At 40.7% G+C, this 21151-nt stretch overlaps 2 protein-coding genes across 7 annotated transcripts; one reads left to right on the plus strand and one right to left on the minus strand.

Annotated features, from left to right (window-relative positions):
* Positions 1-843: 843 nt before the first annotated feature.
* cfap126 (cilia and flagella associated protein 126) lies at positions 844-3079 on the plus strand. Of its 2 annotated transcripts, none has more exons than XM_030422694.1 (5): positions 844-973; positions 1117-1179; positions 1321-1395; positions 1505-1720; positions 2543-3079. In XM_030422694.1, exons 1-5 carry the CDS (start codon positions 899-901, stop codon positions 2825-2827), a joined length of 714 nt encoding a protein of 237 aa, XP_030278554.1. In that variant the 5' UTR covers positions 844-898; the 3' UTR covers positions 2828-3079. The 2 variants fall into 2 exon arrangements, with proteins under 2 accessions (XP_030278554.1, XP_030278555.1); XM_030422695.1 differs by having other exon boundaries at positions 1505-1699.
* Positions 3080-5432: 2353 nt separating this feature from the next.
* On the minus strand, positions 5433-20546 carry LOC115584852 (alpha-1,3-mannosyl-glycoprotein 4-beta-N-acetylglucosaminyltransferase C). 5 transcript variants are annotated; one of them, XM_030422688.1, is made up of 6 exons: positions 20047-20546; positions 17714-17837; positions 15890-15995; positions 15538-15688; positions 6730-6984; positions 5433-6627 (listed from the first exon to the last, which is right to left on the minus strand). In XM_030422688.1, exons 1-6 carry the CDS (start codon positions 20267-20269, stop codon positions 5735-5737), a joined length of 1752 nt encoding a protein of 583 aa, XP_030278548.1. In that variant the 5' UTR covers positions 20270-20546; the 3' UTR covers positions 5433-5734. The 5 variants fall into 5 exon arrangements, with proteins under 5 accessions (XP_030278548.1, XP_030278549.1, XP_030278553.1 ...); XM_030422689.1 differs by lacking the exons at positions 17714-17837; positions 20047-20546 and adding an exon at positions 17057-17075; XM_030422693.1 differs by lacking the exons at positions 15538-15688; positions 15890-15995; positions 17714-17837; positions 20047-20546 and adding exons at positions 9617-10173; positions 10530-10649.
* Between the last annotated feature and the right edge of the window lie 605 nt (positions 20547-21151).

The raw sequence follows: 21151 nt of genomic DNA on the forward strand, positions 1-21151 counted from the left end.
CCTTTCTGATTGAGTCCGTTCGGAGTGGGGGGGTTTCGGAATGGAGGGGATTCCCCAATAGACTTTTCGGAATAGCGGGGTCTTTGAAAAAAAGGGAAACCCCGTCATTACGATGAACTGAAGTCTATGTTCGGAACAGCGGGGGTTCGGAAAGGCGGGGTGTAACCGCCTCCCGCAACTACTCTCCCAGACCTAGTACCCGAGACACAAAACTCAGATATAGACACACACACTATACAAAACAAAGAAAGAAAGAAAGAAAGAAAGAAAGAAAGAAAGAAAGAAAGAAAGAAAGAAAGAAAGTATGCTGCTTCTGCAAACTCTCTGTGTGACACACTCTCTCAAACTCGTCTCTCTCCTCCGCTTCCTAGTTCTCCGATCTCCGATCTCCGAACTCGCCCTCGATTGACAGGTCGCGGCTCCTCCGATGAGTGACTTCCGGACAGAGATACCAAAATAAATGTCGATTGTGAAGCTATCTTTCTTGAAGAGACGAAATTAGAGGTTACTTTGTTTCATGTGCAAAAACACATTGAAATGGAGGCTGTGTAAACAGATAAAATAATACGTAATGCGATATCTCAACGGAATGCTCGGCTTAGACACTGTTAAGTTACAGATCATCTTAGTCTCAGGTTATCCTGCCAAAAACACACACCATTTTCCGGTTACATCTGCCAAAGTAAAAGTCATGTAAGAGGACGTGACAGAAAATCCACGCAATAAAAGCTTTAGTTTTGTTTAGTTTCACTCAAAATACAGTAGACAGAACTAAAAAGTTGTTATTTTATAAGTAGCATGTACCTATGAACACAGACTCATTAATCGGATTTCTTTTTCAGCTAGTTAAACCGTTGTTGTTGTTGTTTTGGAGAGGGTGAGTGTTGTTTGTGTTGCTATGCAACGACGTCACCAGAAAAAGTCGTGGAGGCAGACGGATGCAGAAATGTCGTCCAATTATTCAGCAAACCAGGTAAACATCTGCGTTCGAATTATGGAAACATCAGACATTTGGCTGCTTTTTTATCTATTTTAGGAATAACAAATATGTATGTATATGCACATACATATTTTTATACATTCTGACACGATCTAGTTCACACTTTTCATCCTCAGTATGACAGCGCTTTCAGGTCGCAGAGACTGCAGAACTGGTGTGAGACTAAGTGCTTCAATCAGGTAGTTCACTTTAGTTTTATCAGCAGTCCTGTCTTGTTGTATTATACTAGTTGTATTTCACCTTACCTTGTGTGTGTGTGTGTGTGTGTGTGTGTGTGTGTGTGGTGTGTGTGTATGGGGGGGGGGGGGGGGGGGGTGTAGAGACCTACTGCACATGGGGGTCATACCACCTTCACCTCAGATAATAGAGGACACCTGCTACCAGGGGTGGTAAAGGTGAGAGCTTATCAAACCTCTTTTTGTCTCTTCATTAAAATGTCTTTCTGTCACGGTGAATTGATGTATGACTCCACTTCCTTATATGTCTCTGTGTATGATGGTTTAGCGGGGCAGTGCATGGCCAGACTTCAAGGGGACCTGGGATCTACCTGCTCGTATCCCAGCCCACCCTATTAACCCTACAAGCCGCTCTGTGGAAGGTCTCGACAGGCTGAAGTGCTGGGGCTTTGACCTACAGCACACTGGCACGTCTCGGCCACACAGCAAAAACAAATATATCCCAAAGAATGTTGACACGCAGGTTGGAACTGAGGACTCTTGTGTAGGCACACCTAGATTTTTTGAAGTCTTTTATAGTTTCCTAGTACAGCTGACTGTTGCGGCCTTTAAGCTGAATCTTAGCAGTGATCAACAGGTTTGACCAAAGGCTCCAAACGTTTTTACCCAAAGACTCAGTTTGGTTGCTTCAGAATAGTAAAATTGCTGCAGTTATATCAGCAACTAATGTAAAAAATTATGTATTTTATTTGTATTGCACATCTCATTAAATTATAGTTTGAAATGTTCATCATATCAAAAAGGAAGTCAAACAAATGGTAACTTTAAAGTCAGTGTGGCAATGAGCAGGGGAGGGGTCAAGAGGAGATTTCCTAAACACAGATTTTACCTTGGGGCACGCTCTCAATAAAAGGGGTGTATTTGGAAGCACTTTCCTTTCCCTAAAACTAGGTCTTAGACAAAAGGTCTGAGGTCATCAATAACCCGTATTGGTTAAGCCTGTTAAAGGGCAGAGCAAATATGACATAGAACATATCTATCCTCATATTTGAAGCTACTTTTTCAAAATCTTGAAAGCAAGATTTCTGTGGCCACTTGAGACTAATGGCCATTATACAGCAATACTCTAACCAATGTGAGCTATGACTAGCCACCGTCAGCTTTACCGGACAAAGTAAAACTGTAGAAGCAAAGCTCCTGAGCATTCTGAAGTGAGCATGTGTTTTCAACTCTATGAATTTGACTTTTTACTTGTAAGAACGAGAATGCGTTCATTCTTAATTTGTCATTCCTATTTTTACTGAAAATGGCCTCCATGTCGTTTAGATCTGCTAAGTGACTTTTTTTCTGTTCTTATGCCTTACAGACCAATGGGGATGTACGATGGGATGCTGCTGCCATGTCCTCTGCAGCTGAAGCCCGACAAGCAACTCAGAACCTCCCCATTCCTGGAGACAGGGGACCTGCCACCCAAAACCATGACTCACAGGCAGCTGTGGTTGGACCTATTGGTGAGCCTGATGAAGAAAAACCAGCCAGACAGGCTGCTGAGCCAGTGCAGAGGGATGAGGAAAAGCCAGCTTTGAGGCATGCTGCTGGAGAAGGAACCATAACTGGCGAGAGGAGAATAGCGAGCAATGTTGCAGAGTAAAAAGCCAGCCAAAGTAGCAACATCATCTTTCAAGCAAAAACATAGAGATGCACAGCAAGACCAGTGAACTACTTATACATACATATACTTACTACATATCTGTGAAAATAAATACCCATTGACGTACCACTTTTAACTTCTGTAAGCATGGCTATTTGTACCGAGGTAGTGTCTAGCTTGTGCATCATGAAAAGGCAATATATGTACGGTCATCAGGAAGAAAAAAATATAAAAAGCTTTTCCCGTCGATAACCTTTTTTTTTTGCAGATTTATTCTTTCTAATAATTAATGACTAGAAAGATTTTCTTCCCCAAATCCTTGTCATATCAACCCATCTTGTCTTGCTCTGTAGCTCCCTTCTCCTTTATGGATATCTCTCTATAAAAGCAAGGAATCTCTGTCTGTCTGTCTGTCTGTCTGTGTTTGCCTCAAATATCTCTGCGGATCAGGATCAGACTGACCTGAGAGTTTCCACGTGGCTTCTGCGTGGTTCAAGGGTGTGCAACGTCGCATTTGTTTGGACTGCAATGATACCATTAATAATTTATTTCAGAAATGTTTTACGAATTCCGCTAGCATTGCTAACCCCGCTAGCATTGCTAACCGTAGCCACCAAAGTCACGTGCGCACCAGAGCCAATCACTGCAGAGCCCACTGCGACCCCCCCCACCTTAAGAAACAAGTGGATTTATACCTGCAGCGGCGCGAGCTGGACCAGGATTTTGCCAGTGGTTCGGTCCCGCTCTGTTCTGTGCATCTAAACTGACTGTTGTGGATTAATGAGACTAAACGAGTCTGGACCGAGTCTGTTCAGGTCTGAGGAGATCCGGAGACGCGCGGACAACAAAGTGGAATCGGAATCTGTGGATGTTCGTGTGTAGCTAGCTGCTAGCTGCTAGCCCACACGGCCCACCTCCCGAGGCGACAGACTGGACCCACCAGCACGTCCAAAACCGGATTTAGGGTAAATAATGTCCGCCACGCTTTTTCGCGAACATTGCCGTTACGTTTGCTTTATGTCTGGTGCAGAAGAAACGGTAAAAACAGGCTTTTGTCACAAAAGTGTCCAAGCAGCAAGTTTGGTTGTTGAGGAACGGGAAGTTGTGTGAGGGACGGAGGCGGTGATGCAGACAGCGACAGAGATGGCGAGAGTTGAGAGATTTGTGACATATAGCGTGTTTGGAGTGTATAGTTAGTGTGTAATGTAGTGTTTAGTGTAGTGTGTTTAGTGTGTGGTGGAGTCGTTTTTTGTGTTGTGAGTCGAACCAAGGAGGAGACGGCTGAATGTAGAGCAGGCAGGAATGAGCTGAGGAGCCTGAGGCATTGCCTGCATTTAAATGTAAATAGTTACATATAACTTTGTAAATTTCAAAAACTTATGCAAAAATTTAGCAAACAACAATTTATATTTGCATTATAACTAATGCAATTGGTTCATTAAACTGTTTGTGGTTTTCACAGTAAAAAATCTAACTTTGTCCTACTCTGATTTTATGTTATTTTGTGATTTTAGGTCCATAGTGTTAATATAATATGTCAAAATAAAAAAATAACTGTACAGTCACATATGTGAGGTTGTGCTGAAAATAATGACACCAAACAAGACAAGGTAAATAGTTTTTAAGGTCAAATATAATGGCATAATCAAAAGTAGTCAAAAACAGTCAATTATATCCCTGACGTCCCACCTTCAAACACAGCCTCATTTGGCCATCCATGAAAAAGCTACTTAACCTCCCACTTTTCTATAGGAATACATGCTTCCTACGGGCAATGCACTAGTATATCAAATTCTAGATCTGACCAACCGGTCTAAGTAGCAGGCAAAAGACTACACCAAAATAAAAGCTTACTTTATCTGTAATCATAAAAGGTACTAAAAATCTAAGGGAGAATCTAAAATAATCAGTGTCAGTGAGGAGGAACAAGTGTCTGAGAAACAATTTAAGAGAGATCAGGTAAAACCACTCTTTAACACATCAAATAAGCTGGACAAATATATTATAAAGCCATGGTATGCTTTCAAGTCTTGGAAGATCAGTCTTATATTATTTTACTTTTGATATTTTGAGGCAACTCGTATTTGAACAAGGTGGCGTTACTACATGGCCAACCTTTTTCCCAGTGTAATTAGTGTAATTCTAGTGTAATTATGTAGTTTTTTTGAGACTGTGACTGCACACAGCATTTTTGTGTGAAGTGCCTTTGGGGTTTTTCTGTTATTCTTGTATTACATTATTAAAGAGCATAAAACACAGATCAAGTGTATGTCCTCCTCAGGATAGGCTGATATGTGGACGTTTAATGTAATATCAAGTAAAATAATGATGTGTAATGCATTCATTATTGTTGAGTAACTATGCCACATTGAATACAAATAACCACTTCTTATGTGTGAGTCCTAATTTGTCAGTCTGATACATAATGTATATGCAAGTTCCCACAAAGTCAAAATTGCTATGTAAGGGTTTTTATCATGTCTTGCATAATATCTCACCACTTTAAAGGTGTTTATAATGATATGTTAGATTTGGTAACTTTTCGTCTAATAAATGCTTTACCCTTTATCTTGTGCTGTCATGGATGTATAAAAAGAAGAATGTCTTATAGGAAACACTTTTATTATTGCAAACTTTAGAGACACAACATATCACAGAGCTTGGTCAAACATTTTACTTCATCTTGACAGTAGCCTTACACAGTTTGATTCAGGACTGGACTGTCTGTTTGATAAGGCACAAAATACACATGTTTAGCCTATATACAAGGTAGAGGCTGTCCGGTATCTGTTTGCTGAGATTAATCAACTGCTGTATTGTATGTATTGGTACTGATGTGTGCACAAGGCACATCAGTGACCAAGATTAATTATTAATGTGGTAGGGAGAAAACTTCCACTCCAATGCTCAATGACGAGCTGTACTTGTTGAGACCCTGATTTTCCTAATGATCACCCAATCCTTCTGACTAGCTGTGACTTGTATCCTCAGACAGGAAGAGGCGGAGCTAAACTTTTTGTCCATTTCCTGCATCTCAAACCTCCCATTCTCTAATGTCCCAACTGACTGGAACTCTTTACAACTCTTCTCATTGTTCTGGATAGTAACCACATCATGGCCTATCTGAACCTGAGCTGACTCCAGGAGGTCTTTGCCCCCTGACCCTGTTTCTATTAACATCCCTGTCAATACTGTAGAGTCTATGAACACCACAGTCAGGTGATTTCCTTTTTCTGGGGAGCGTCCCCAGAAGAATCCCTCCCCAGCATCCCAGGCCAGTTTGGGGAAGTACTTCTGATAAGTGGACATATCAGAGTAAACCTCAGCTGATGGATTAACATAGAACTCCTCCTCAAAGTCCTTGTCCTTTAGCTTGTTGTATGTTCCTTGGAATGAGGAGAAAGTCCCCATGTGTTGGAACAGTGAGGGTTTGAAGAGGATTGACTCTTTCTGTGTCAGCAGCTCTCTGAAGTGAGACATCAACCAGTCACAGGGCATTTCCTGGTAGAAGAGGAAGAGAAAGCGAGCCAGGAGAGGAAGATGGGATGATTTGTAGAGTTTCCCAATGTAGCCGAGTTTTGAGAACTCCAGCATAACCCAGGTGGTCTTCTTCACCTCTTGCTCCTCAACACGCCTCTTGATGGAGGTAAGGAAGTTTTTTGCAGAGGAGATGTCATCCTCCAGCTGGAGGTAGTATCGGCTAAGACCAGCACTGTATTGGATCAGGAAGGAGTAATCCAAGTTCTGCTTGGCGCGAAAAGATACCCTGTCTGGAGCATCATTGTAGTTCCTCTTAAGACCTGCAGGAGAACCAGGAAGACTTGCATCAGTGGATCAACCAAATGCTAACTACATGGATGTAAATACATTTGTATATTTGTCAGATTGCACATGCACTGTACCTGTAAGAGGAGGGTACCAATCCTGAGGAACATGGAGGACAACAAGCTGGCCTTGTTCCAGCTCAGAGGCAAATGCAGTTTTGATCTCCTTCACTGTACTCACTCTCCAGCTGACATCAAAATCTGCTAGCAGCACCACCACTACCATGGAGGAGCGCTCCTCAGTCGAAGACTGGGAGAAGAGGGACTGCAAGGTGGGGATTAGGTAGTTGCCACTTTTCCTCTTCACAGATGATAATCCAATGGATAAAAATCCTGAAACATGTCAGGATAAAAAGTTCAATATCACAATAGCACTAATCGTGTACTTGAAATCTATCAAATCCTCTGTTCCTATAGTGGTTGAATGAATTTTTTATATTATTTCATTTTGTATTTCATATATTTTTTTGCCTTTTATTGGCTTTAATGATAGGACAGCTCAGAGATGACAGGAAGCGGAATTTGGGGGGGAAGGGGGGGTGACACGCAGCAAAGGGCCAGGTTGGACTCAAACCCCAGTCTGCTGCAGTGATGACAAGGCCTCTGGCCAACTAGTGAGGCATTCAGACCAAAATCAGTCCTGTGATAAAACAACAGCACTTTGTTGGATGATGACGCATTGCAGCAGAACACTGATCCATGTTTAATCTCTCTCTCTATCTGCCTCTCTGTGTTTACCTTTGTGTCCCTCTGTGTGTCTCTCTCTGTCTCTATTTGTGTATCCCACTCTCTCAATTTTCAATGGACAGTTTCAACAACAATGTAGCAAAAGCATCTGTCCAAACACTCGGACAGAGCACAACAAATAACAACATGAACACCAACACAACACCAAGATTGAGAGAGCATAATGGAGAAAGTGTGTGTGTGTGTGTGTGTGTGTGTGTGTGTGTGTGTGTGTGTGTGTGTGTGTGTGTGTGTGCGCGGAGCCTCTGAGGGCGTGAGGCGCACTGCTCCAGGTCTGAAAACAGCTTCATATTTATTTATTTTTTCACTAATACAACCCTGAATTAGCAGTACTGATTTGGATTTGGATTTGAACTGAACGCTTGATGGCATAGAAAGCCCTTTTTGCCTTCTCTCTGAGGTCCTTCACAGCAGAGCGGAGGTTTCCTGTGGAACTTATTGTAAACCCAGGTAAGTATAGGTATTTGTTTGTTCCATGTGGGTCCCACCTATTTCAAATGTTTGATAATTTCTCTGTAACCTTGATCTTTTTTGGAAGGTGATAATTTTGGTCTTCTTCATGTTAACTGTCAGGGCCCAGTTCTGACAGTACTGATGGAGAAGGTCCAGGTTCTGCTGAAGACCTTCTTTAGTAGGAGACAGTATGACCAGGTCATCTGCATAAAACAGACACTTGATTTCTGTGTCTTGCAGAGTGAGAGCGGGTGCTGGTGATTGTTCTAATAACAATGCCAGTTCATTAATATAAATATTGAAGAGGGTGGGGCTGAGGTTACAGCCTTGCTTCACCCCTCTACCCTGTGGGAAGAAGTCTGTGTGTTTATCTCCAATTTTGACAGCCAATTTGTTTTTCTCATATATTGATTTAATGACATCAAAAGACTTCCCCCCTATACCACTTTCTATTAGTTTAAAGAGTAATCCCTCATGCCAGACTGAATCAAAAGCTTTTTGGAAATCAACAAAGCATGCATGAATTGTCTCTTTGTTTTTATTTACATATTTATCAATTAGTGTTTGTAGGGTGAAAATGTGGTCAGCTGTTCTATAGTTTGGAAGGAATCCAATCTGACTTCTGCTTAAGACACTGTGCTCGGTGAGGAAGTCCATAATTCTTGAATTTAGAATACTGCCGAATAACTTCCCTGGGTTACTGCTCACACAGATGCCTCTGTAGTTGTTGGGGTCGAATTTGTCTCCATTCTTAAAGATGGGTGTGATCAGCCCTTCACTCCAGCTTTCAGAGAAATGACCCACACTTAGTACCAAGTTAAATATTTTTAGTATAGCCAATTTGCATTTTCTGGAAGAATATTTCAACATCTCATTAAAGATGCCATCAGGCCCGCACGCTTTTTTGGGCTGCAGAATCTTGAGTTTGTCCTCCAGTTCTAATTCTGTGATAGGATAATCCAGTGGGGTTTGATAATTTTTAATGACTCTTTCAAGATCTTTCAGTTTTTCTGAAATCTGTTCTTGAGCTTGATTCTTTGGATGTTTTCTATAGAGATCTTCAGAATGATTTTTCCATGTATCTCCGTTTTGAATGGGCTGTTCGTTGAACCGTTTCTTGCTAAATGAGTTCCAAATTTCCCAGAACTGATTTGATCCTAGATACTCTTCAATTAGTTTTAATTGGTTTTGTAGATATTGTTCTTTTTTTGTTCTCAGTGTGTTTTTATATTGTTTTAGAGTCTCACAGTAACTCAGGCGGAGCTCCTGGCTGTCTGGATTCCTGTGTTTTAGATTTGAGACTTTTCTTAAAGTCTTCCTGATGGTTTTACAGTCTAAATCAAACAACCTCTCCCTGTTCATTTTCTTTGGTTGTTTTGTTTTGCATTTCAAGTTTAATAATGAGGCCAAATGATGGAATACGTGGTTAATGTTTACCAGACACAGCTCTACACCTTCTGTATTCTGAGGGTAGCTCTGGACCAGGAAGGAGTCTAGAAGAGACTGGATATCTTCACTGACCATTGCGTCCTGGTACTGTGCCAGGCTGTTTTGTGCCCATCTGTATCTTTTCTGTATTTTGTACAGTTTACATGGCTCAGAACATGTGTTACCTGTGTCTGCTCTTTTCAGATACAAAGTGATCTGAGAGTGATCTGATAGAGGTGTTTGTTCTTTCACCGTGAAGGCTCTCAAAGAGGTTTGGTCTAAATCTGTTATAGCATAATCAACAGTGCTGCTGCCAAGGTTTGAACAATATGTTTACCGTCCAAAGGAGTCCCCTCGCAGTCTTCCATTGACTATGTACAGACCCAGCTCTCTGCAAAGCTGTAAGACTTGTTTTCCACTCCTGTTTGTGTTTTTGTCATAATTATTCCTTTTGGGAAGGATAGGGAAGTCAAGGTTAGTTCCAGTGATGTAACTGTCACCTTCAGTACTGGTAAAGTCGAGCTCCTCGCCAGTTCTGGCATTTAAATCTCCAGTGATCAGCACAGATCCCTGGGCCTGGAAATGGCTGATCTCTTCTTCTATGGTGGAGAAAATCTCCTCATTGAAATATGGAGATTCTATTGGGGGAATATAAATTGCACATAGAAAAATTGTTTTCTCGGTGGATATTATATTGTTTTTCATCTTTAACCAAATGTGATATTTCCCTTTTTTCATTATTTCTATTGAGTTTGCTAGTTCTGACTTATACCATATCAACATTCCCCCTGAGTCTCTACCCTGGGTGACTCCATGGAGTTTTGTTGATGGGACTATAAACTCTCTATAGTTAGGGGGACAACCAGTGGGGGCATCTCCTTTACACCAAGTCTCCTGTAAAATAATAATATCAACATCGTTAACCCTGTCTAAGAAGTCAAGATTTCTACTTTTTAAACCAAATAAATAAGAGTTTAAACCCTGAATATTCCAAACAGATATGCTAAATGATTTCATTGCAACTGTAACAGATTTAAAAAATGACAAAGAGAAGAAACAACTAACTGTTCTGAACATAAAATTAATTCACAATGTGATGATTACATAGACTATACATTGTCATACCATAAAGTGTTGAGCATGTGTATACACAGTGTTCAGGTTAGTTTGTGGACCTTTTGTTAAATAACCACTACCTGCTCATTACCACTGACTACAACTGTGGCCCATAAGATGAGAGCATAATGTACTCAGCATGTCCTGGATGGCTCTCAGTTCACTGTGGGCGGGGCCTGCTGCTCCTCTGACCACCTCAGCATAGGACGGTCTGCCTGGCTGGGTCTGTTCCTGCTGCTGTTGTGGAGGTGGTGGTGGTGGTGGTGCAAAAGGTTTGGGAGGTGGCAAGGTCCTGGGTCTGGGGTTGATCTGTGCAGACTGGGTATGGCTGCTGCTCTCCTGAGGTCTGTGTTGAGGGTGTGTGTACTGCTGCCTGGGCCTGGGTTGGTAGGCTCTCCTCATCGTGCTGATGGCCGGTCCTGAGAGGTGCCGCTCTGTTGTTGGAGTGTTGGGGATTCCTGAGTTGCTCCTCCTGTTGAGTGTTTCTCTCCGGTTCAGTGTCACATCTTTCAGTGTCTTAGTGAATCGTGGAACTGCTTCCTTGAAGAGGTGTACATGGTCATAAAGATCTTGTATAGTGAGAGAGGGGTAGTGGACAACGTGAACGTTTGGCCATAGTTCACACTCTCTGGAGATGCTGACATTCACTCTCTGTATTGTGTGTGGAGGGAAATCCTTCCTGGGTAACAGAGTGGACATCACAATCTTAGAGTTAGGGAAGGTGCGACATGCCTTCTCAATGACGGGACTAAGAGACAGGGCCACCCTCTCCTGTTGTGCCATCAGGTCATTTGTACCTGTGTGAATTAGGATGTGGCTTGGGGAGCCAAGATGAGACTCAGAGAGAATATCCATGGCTGCCTTTGTGTTTGGACACCAAAGTTTTGCCACTTTCTGCCTGGGGAAAAGCCTTTTCTCATCAATGAATCTTCCGTTTGAGTCGATCAGTAGCACAATATCTGCTTTTGCAGTGGAACCTTCTGATCTAATGGGACCATCAGAGTGTGACTCTGGCTGCTCTGGTTGAGAGAGGGGATCATCCTGCTGGGTGTTCTGGGAGGGGCGCACTGCTGTGTGTTGGTCAGTCCTCAGTGGTTCAGATTCAGTGAGGGAGTTCACCTGTTCCTTCAGAACATCCAGTGCTCTGTCCCTGTCTTTGAGTTCCTCTGTCAGAGCAACACGCTGAATCTTGTGGCTCTCTCTTTTCCAGCTCCAGTTCTTCTAGAAGTCTTTTAGATCCGCAGTCTCTTTCCTGTGACTCTGTCTCTCATGGGTTAGCTCTTTCACCTGTTCTGATAGTGTACCAAGCTCTCGCCTCTGGCTCGCGTTCTCTCGCTGTATCTCTCTCACTTGTTCTCTCAGAGTGGACAGCTCTTTCTTGTGGTCTTCTCTGTCTTTCAGTAATTGTTTTTGATGGGTTGTTTGTATCTTTTCTTGCTCTTTTCTCATCTGTTCCATGTGTTGTTGTTGTGACAGATGAGCTGAGTTTTGGTCCGTCTGATTTAAGACCATTTCCCTGAGCTGCACCAGCTCTCCTTCTAACCGGGTGAAGTGTTCCTTCAGGTCTGTAAAGGAGGTCTGATGTGGAGGGTTCAGGGTCCGCTCTGTGTCATGGTGCTCCTCCTCAGTTGGGATGCTAGAGACAGTTGGAGGGTCTGTTTCACCGGCATGAGGCTGAAGTTCCATAGAAGACGTGTTTTCTTTCACCAGATATTTAAGTGCCTGGAAACTGTCTTGGAAAGGCTTGAGATACCCCTGTACCATGACTTTACCACTTTTATAAACATTGACAGTAGTCATTATGCTGTCAAAGTCGTCTGGGTCTCTCATCTTCAACTGCCAGTACTCCTTGTTGCCCTTTTATGCCACTGAAGGGTGATGGTCGATAATGGCCCTGTGCCAGGCTTCAGGTCTTTCAGTGTAGAAGATGAAATTACTAATTTCTCCACTTTTAAAAAGATCAGCAAACAGGGTTTCTGGCTGTCCCTTAAGAAGCTCCTGTTTGAATGTGCTTCTCCCGGTGTCATTCTTGATGTTGGGTGGGTAGTGTATGTGGATGATGTCACTCACTGCTCTGGACAGTGAGGGAGGGTTGACTGCTGTTTAGGATGGCTCATTGGTCAGGTTTCCTTGAATAAATGTTCAATAAAAAAGATGGAACAAAATGTTTGTTTTCCAACTGCTACTTTTAGCATCCACTGTTAGCTTCCAACTGCCATATTTAGCTGCCACTAGTTCCAACTGCCATTTTTGAGTTCCAAATGTTACTGTTTGACCACAGCTCCAAGTGTTTCTGTGGATTATTCTTAGTAACCTTTTGTAACCCTTAAACAAACAACTATAAATTAAAGTTGTCAACAGTCCAGTGGTGTTGTTTCTTCTGTTAGCTGTATGTAGGCCTACTCACTCCCTTTAGATTATCTGTTGTTTGTTGATTTTGTTGATTGTCCTCCTGTTTCCTGTCTCCTAGCAACAAGCTCCTACAGACTCCTGTTAGCTCCTGCTAACTCTTGCTAGCTCTGTCACTTTTTCGTTTTTCTTCTTTTCTCTTGTTTTTCCTCTTTTCCAGTTCGACTTTTCGACTTTTCTGTTGTCCTTGGTCTTGTCTTTAAGTTGTTCAAAATTTAATTTCCTCTTCTCAATTGAAAAATGACAAAAATACATGCATATCTAGGAGCTCATGTAGTACATGTCCTCCTGCTTTGGAATCTTCTCTTTCTCTCTCTCTCTGTTCTTCTGTTTTCTTTCCTGTTTTTCTTCTTTCTGGAAGGTAATTCCTCTAAAAGCGTTTTCTTCTTCAAAATTTGCCACAAAATTGAAAGTTTATCTCATCTTAAACCAAAAAAAGAGATAATCTTCAGGAGCTCATGTTGCTGCTGCTGTTGTTATCGGTAACCACTCTCTCTCTCTGTATCTGTTAGTGTGGCAGTGTGTCTCTCTCTCTCTGTGCGCAAGCGTGAGTGAGTGATCTACGTAGCGAGTGAGTTTCTGTCTTTGCTTCTATCTATGTGTTTCCAGTTTTGTGTATGTGTCAACTGTGTTGCGAAGTTTGTTGTAGTTTGTTTGTGTTGGTTCAGTTCAGTTCGGTAGCTGTTGACAGTCGGGCATCATGCTGGTTGTCAGCAGTTACATGGTGCTGGAGAAGCTGACACACTGACATGCGATTAGGATTTCACCAAACGCAGGCTGATCAGTGGATGAGACCAGCTGTTCTGTTGGTTTTGAAAATCTTAAATCTGTCTCTCGGATGAACAGCGCTATTGTCAGATTTCTTTCACAAACCAAAGAGCAAAGGGCTGTTAAAACAGAGTAGTTCTTCACTGATCTGAAAGGTTATGAGCAGAGTTGAGGAAGGACCAGGATTCTTTTAACGAGCAAGAAATTAACCGACTCAAGAACATAGTGACAAAGATCAGCGCTCAGCTGACAGATCATGATAGTATCGAGAAAGCATCTCCACATACTATATGTGTCTCTGTTGTGTCGCTGAGTTTTTTCTTTTCCACAAGTGATTTAAAGACAGGTTCTTTAAATGTCAACGGAGCAAGAAGTGATGTGAAAAATGCTTCTCTTTTCAAACAGACTGAAACAAAGTACCTAGATGTGTTTTTTGTTCAAGACTCTCACAGTGACGGTGAGAATGAGTGTGACAGGAAAGAGTGGCTGGTGGAAGTCACTCTCAGCCACAAGAGTGGTTGGGTGGCTGTGCTTCTTTCAAAGAGCTCTGCTCCCTTTTCTTTTGAGGTGGAGGAAATATCGTATGGTCATATTTTAAAGGTCAAAATGCAATATTAACATGTGAAAATTATTTTTTCTACTGCACAGATGTTATTGTAACTGCATAGAAAATGCCAAGTTATACGGGAATCCCCTGGAGCCTCATCATGCCTCATCTGTCAGACTCAGGCAGCTGATTGAGATGTGTGAGTTAAAGGATGTTTGGGGAGGTTTTAACAGGACTGACAGGCAGTATACATTACATTACATTGATTCCACTTTCGAGTTACAACGTGCCGGTATGTGCACTAGTTTCGGGGGTCTCATACAGAAAAGCAAGTACAACAGGCAATCGATGAGATGCTGAACACATGTGAAATAGATAGACAACAGGTCGATGTCATTTTACGCGACAACGTACGGAATATGTAAAAAGCAATGATATGGAGGTACCAAGCGTGGGCTGCGTCTCCCACACACTTCAGCTGCCTGTGCTTTAGGGTCTGCTGTCACAGTGCAGCATCACAGATTCACCTGCTAACACAAGGCAGGTGGTAGGCCAATGTTGCAAAAGCATAGGCAGAACAAGAAAGAGTCACATTAAAAGTATAGATTTTGTTTCAACAAAATAGAAAAACCTATTAAGGAACAGCTTGGATGCAGGTACTTTTTTTTTTTTGCAGCTGTATTATCCAGGAAAATATTAGTTAGGGCTCAGTATCCGAACAGGACTTGGTATCAGCATTTACTAAATATTAAAAGGACTCAGATCGGGATCGGGGTAAAAAAAACCTGATCGGGACATCCCTATAAATAACAATACACTGCCACACTGTTTATAATTACATGTTCATATTGAACAATATTATGTTTCTATGTATATACGAGTCAATTCTATTTCTTAACTTTATATTATATTGATTATTTTATTATTGTTTATTGTAATATAAAAAGAATTGTCCATGTTTGCGGGACAAATGAAGGAATACTGATTCTGATTTGTTATCACATTCTGGACCTATTCTGTTTTTTATTTGTGCTCTCAACATCTTTGAAAATGAGGGCTTGCCCTCAATAACTTTTCAAGATTTGAATACTCAACTTGACGCTGAACTTAATATGAATTGTTCTTGAGTAGGCAATTTCAAACAGACCCCCTCTTTAGATTGTCTAACCCACATTTAAAATGTTCCCTGCACCTATGTTACCACTGACATTTCCTGTAACAAATGATACAACTGATACAGCCATATACTAGGTTAGAGTCTCATTTTATTCAGCTATTTTAAATAGTCTTGCTGCAATGAGGCAGCAGCTTAGAAATGACTTTTACACAAAGTTAAAGTTAAACAAAGTTAATAATAACAATTATTTCAATTTATCTTTAATCTTGATATAACAAAACGGACAAAGTGTGTCACTCACTTTGATGAGCAGATGGTGCTCCAGCAAGCAGCTGATAGGAGACATTAAGACGCAGATAATTCCCCTGATCAACCCAGGACTCCTTATTAACAAACATCTCTCCTTGCAAAGTTGAACTTTTTTGCATTGGTTCTTGTGACAGTGTCATGTCCTGAAAAACAGATATACATTTATTGTTTAATTAGAATATGTCTACTAAAAAGGTGTTGTTATGAAGAGACACACTGTGAAATGCCTCCGTCTGTGTGAAACAAAGTACAACCTTTTATGTTCCTTGCACTTCCTTCTTATATGCCTCACTTTCAATGTGAATGAAATCACACACTCATTCTGTGTTTGTGTAGGTACTCACAGAAATGAAGATGTGTGAATGGCTAATGAAGTACAACCCTCCGATGAGGAGCAGAATTGCCAAAATTCCATTCTTCTTCTTCCTCAACCAACGTTGCATTTCCTGTCTTATATTCACACACACACACACACACACACACACACACACACACACACACGCACACACACACACACACACACACATTCTCCATTATGCTTATGTGTAAGTCAGTCAGCACAACAGTAAATAATTCAAGAAATAGTTAATGAATGTTTCAGAAGGCTCAGACTCCAACATTAAGCTTATCCACTTGTCCAGGACAATTAGTGGAAGAGAAATCGACTCGCCTCACTGGACAAATAAAAAACTGTGTAGACTATAGAATACAATCAGTGTTGATAAACAAACAACCACTCTCCATTACCCAGTTTTTTTGTTATAAACTTTAAAATTATTACTTCGGGTTCAATCGCCACTTGAATAAAATTCATACATAGACACAGTTTGGATTTGTTCAACAAAATGAAAAAAAAATTGTACTTTAGTAAATAATAGTCTAATTAATTATCACCATCTTAAAATCATTAATTATTAATAGCCACATGTATTAATGTTGTCTTATGCCCCAACATTTTTTGTTGTTATATCTGCTTAATCTTTTATCCTGCTAATAACAATATTGTTCACAATTATAGCTGAAAAGTGCTGCCAGCAAAACACTACAAACACATTTTTAAGTAATTAGTCTAATACTTAAAGCCACAAACATACATACACATACTTTTTTTTTTTGCTATAATGAATGCAGGTTTATTCCTTGTTTGCTTCTTATTCATCAAATTCTTACCATTTTGTTTAGCTGAACTGAAATTGTGTATTTCTCATTTCAACAAATCATCGGAAAGGTATTTAAGAAATTACTGGTCAAATAAAGGTCACAACATAAAAGTATTGACGACAGCATTAAAGTCTTTCAGCTGCCATTTCTTCTAGTTTCCATTGGTATTGTGCACTCTATGTTTTCTCTCTTCTTGTCTAGTTGCACTGGGTTTATCGCTCTGTTTTCCAAAGTAATGTTAAACAGACAACTGGTAGAGAGTTAACTGTGAATAAGAAAGGGGAAGTAGGCTGTGTGAGTGTAGAGTGTGACCCTTAGTGTTATATTTAGCTAAACCAGGCTACACTCACCAACTTGCTCTCTGTACTCGTATCCTAATGTCAGCATTTCACAGTTTGATGTTTTGTCAAACCATTCGTCCTCTGGCATAGAGGCTCCGGACAGAATCAGCAAGATTTCTCAAGTGCACTGCCTTTGTCAACAAGTATACTAAACCTCCACGGCTGGCACTAATTATAGATCAGGCCCCTCATCTAAAATTAGGAGCATATCTTACTCTACTTCATAAACCACGTTTCACATTTCAAATAGTTTCAATCAATAAATACACCCATAATAAACTTGTCCTCTAACAGGTGATGTTTCAAAGTGACTTCCTCATAGTGACTATCGTGGCTTGAAAGGTAACAGGAGTTATCGAGTCATTGTTAGTTTTTCCTGAGCATCTGCGGACAGGCTCTCAATAGAACATAAAGAACATATATAACAACGTGCAACTGAGGTTACAATTACGCAGAAGAACGGTTCTAACCTCGTTTACTTGTTAACATTTAACGCCAACGTTTCCACCGACAGGCAGCTACACACGTAGTATAGTAGAGGTAACTCACTGAGTAATTCGAAATTACATAAAGCGAACTACCCCAAACTTAGCAGAATCTCCAAACAAAATTAATTGCGTAGAAAGTATGTGGTGTGAGTCAGAGGGTGTCAACTCGTCCACTCACCTCCCTCGGCGTCCTCTAAAGCAGAGTGGTAGGCAGGCACGCGGTGTTTCCACTCTACCTGTCAAGAATGAAGAGGCGGCACCACTACATGCATACACCGATGCACACCCGCCTGTGTCACCGCCTGAATAAGAAGGTAGGAGATAACAGCATATATATATATATATGTATATATATATATATATATATATATATATATATATATATATATATATATATATATATATATATGTGTGTGTGTGTGTGTGTGTGTATATACGTATATATATATGTGTATATATATATGTATACACACATATATATACATACACACACACACATATATATACATACATGCATACATACATACATACATATATATATATATATATATATATATATATATATATATATATATATATGTGTGTGTGTGTGTGTGTGTGTGTGTGTATATACGTATATATATGTGTATAGATATATATAAATATATACATATATATATATACATACACACACATATATATATATATATATATATACACACACACACATATACATACATACATACATACATACATACATACATACATACATACATATATATATATATATATAAATAATTCTTAAGTATGTATTTCTGCATACAGATCCCCAAATCAATGTCGACCACTCTTTACAACAATACTGCTGTTATTCATATTATTTATTTTCTTTTTTTATATATATTAAGGTTTTTTCAACACTGTTTACAATGGAAGTAAATGGGAGAAATTGATACACACACGTGTCATATTACATGTCACACCTGTCACATACAGGTACATCTCAAAAAATTTGAATATCATGAAAAAGTTCAATATTTTTTGTAACTCATTTCAGAGAGTGAAACACATATATTATATAAATGTATTACACATGGAGTGGAATATTTTAAGCCTTTATTTCTTGCAATTTTGATGATTATGATGATTATAAAAACCAAAAATTCATTGTCTCAGAAAATTAGAGTCTTGTGAAAAAGTTCAATATTGGAAAGTCATGGTGTCACACCCTAATCAGCTAATTAACTCAAAACACCTGCAAAGGTTTCCTGAGCCTTTAAATGGTATCTCTCAGTCTGGGCTAGTAGGCTACACAATCATGGGGAAGACTGCTGACTTGACAGATGTCCACAACACAGTCATTGACACCCTCCACAAGGAGGGTAAGCCACAAAAGGCCATTGCTAAAGAAGCTGGCTGTTCACAGAGTGCTGTATCCAAGCATCTTCATATAAAGTTGAGTGGAAGGAAAAGGATAACCACAGCCTTGAGAGGATTGTCAAGCAAAATCCACTCAAGAATTTGGGGGAGCTTCACAAGGAGTGGACTGAGGCTGGAGTCAGCACCTCAGGAGCCACCACACACAGAGGGATCCTGGACATGGGCTACAAATGTCACTTTCCTCGTGTCAAGTCCCTCCTGAACCAGAGACAACATCAGAAGCGTCTTACCTGGGCTGTGGAGAAAGAGAACTGGACTGTTGCTCAGTGGTCCAAAGTCCTCTTTTCAGATGAAAGTAAATGTTGCATGTCATTTGGAAATCAAGGTCCCAGAGTCTGGAGGAAGAATGGAGAGGCACAGAATCCAAGTTGCTTGAAGTCCAGTGTGAAGTTTCCACAGTAAGTGATGATTTGGGCTGCCATGTCATCTGCTGGTGTTGGTCCACTGTGTTTTATCAAGGCCAAAGTCAACGCAGCCGTCTACCAGGGGCACCTCCTGCTTCCTTCTGCTGATCAGCTTTATGGAAATGCTGATTTCATTTTCCAGCAGGACTTGGCACCTGCCCACACTGCCAAAGGTACCAAAAGCTGGTTCAATGACCATGGTGTTACTGTGCTTGATTGGCCAGGAAACTTGTGTGACCTGAACCCCATAGAGAATCTTTGGGGTATTGTCAAGAGGAAGATGAGACACCAGACCCAACAATGCAGATGATCTGAAGGCTGCTATCAAAGCAACCTGGGCTTCCATTACACCTGAGCAGTGCCACAGGCTGACTGCCTCCATGCCACGCTGCATTGGTGCAGTAATTCATGCAAAAGGAGGCCCAACCAAGTATTTAATGTATAGAAATACACATACTTGTATGTAATATTCTAATTTTCTGAGACACTGAATTTGGGGCTTTCATTATCTGTAAGCCATAACCCTCAAAATTGCAATAAATAAAGGCTTGAAATATTTCATTCTGTAATTAATTAATATAATATATGGGTTTCACTTTCTGAAGAGTGACAAAAAATATTGAACTTTTTCATGATATTCTACTTTTTTGAGGTGTACATTACAGGCAGAACACAGACACACCCTCACCTATGCAATGGTGCAACAGTCTTCCAAGCATGTCTTGTGTTTCAGCAGGTGTCAGCGGCTCCATGTTGAATCCCTGAGAGGCTTTACTTCTAACTCCTTCAATGAACACCTCAAATGTACAGGGGTCACTGTAGAGGGGACCAGCAAAAGAAGGGACACATGACCACAAATTCTCTATTCTGACACTAATATTACCATGCCACCATTTATAATGATTATTCATAAGGTTCCCTGTTCAAACGCATTATTTCTTCCATTTGAACTGCACATTGCTTTGGCGCCAATATTTGTCGTACTTGCCCACCCAACATCACTTCATCAGTTGGCAGGGGTCAGAGCTCTTTCTACTGGAAAACCTCTCTGTACTTTTTACTTACAGGCCAACCTATCTGATAATTCCAATGTCAACATCCCTTCTCTCTTTCTCTTTCTTTTTCATAAAGCCCAACTACAGCCAGTGTTTGTTCCTGGTTAATGATCAACATTTTTTTTATCATAACAGAATGGTGGTGTGGTTCATAGTTGCATGCATTCACATACCAATCCAAATCAGACTGCTGTCTCCGCAAGATCAACATCACCTGCATGGATAGTGATAGTGGTCATAAGTTCTACTTAGCTGTAGAGTATATTCAGGGTCACTCCGTAACCTGTTATACATTTACTGCTAATAGAAGACTTCACTGCAGAACTAACCCTTCTGCTCCTATCACCAACACATATCTGCTCTGAACACAGCCACCATTTCTCACTTAACCACACATGTGCACTAAGCAGTGCCCTATCCCTTAAAGCTGCTGTAAGTTATAAGTTTTTAATAAAATACGTTGAAACAGTCATCCCTGATACAGTGTTTGGTCACCAACCCATGTCTCTCCTGCTGCGACTCATGCAGTGAAAGAGAGAGGACATTTTCTGGTATCCCTGCCCACTTTATCCAATCAGGACAGAGAACTCCATTAAGAGGCGGTCCTGTCTGCTTAATGAACACACTCCTGCTACCAAATAGGCCAAGCGATGAAAAACACTTGAAGAAAGAGGCAAAGAGAGCTGCCTCGAAAAAAAGGAAGCAGTGTTGCGATGTAAAGGGGAGGAAGGTGAGTGC

This window comes from Sparus aurata, chromosome 7 (assembly GCF_900880675.1).
Source record: "Sparus aurata chromosome 7, fSpaAur1.1, whole genome shotgun sequence".
Lineage (NCBI taxonomy): Eukaryota > Metazoa > Chordata > Actinopteri > Spariformes > Sparidae > Sparus > Sparus aurata.

Excerpts from the sequence above, each read along its gene's own strand:
- cfap126 (XM_030422694.1), top strand. The coding sequence starts at position 899 with ATGCAACGACGTCACCAGAAAAAGTCGTGGAGGCAGACGGATGCAGAA. Across the intron at positions 1,180-1,320 it reads AGACTAAGTGCTTCAATCAG|AGACCTACTGCACATGGGGG; the intron begins GTAGTTCACTTT and ends GGGGGGGTGTAG. Across the intron at positions 1,396-1,504 it reads TGCTACCAGGGGTGGTAAAG|CGGGGCAGTGCATGGCCAGA; the intron begins GTGAGAGCTTAT and ends ATGATGGTTTAG.
- LOC115584852 (XM_030422688.1), bottom strand. The coding sequence starts at position 20,269 with ATGAATAATCATTATAAATGGTGGCATGGTAATATTAGTGTCAGAATA. Across the intron at positions 17,838-20,046 it reads ACTGTTGCACCATTGCATAG|GCGGTGACACAGGCGGGTGT; the intron begins GTGAGGGTGTGT and ends CTTCTTATTCAG. Across the intron at positions 6,628-6,729 it reads TTGGTACCCTCCTCTTACAG|GTCTTAAGAGGAACTACAAT; the intron begins GTACAGTGCATG and ends GTTCTCCTGCAG.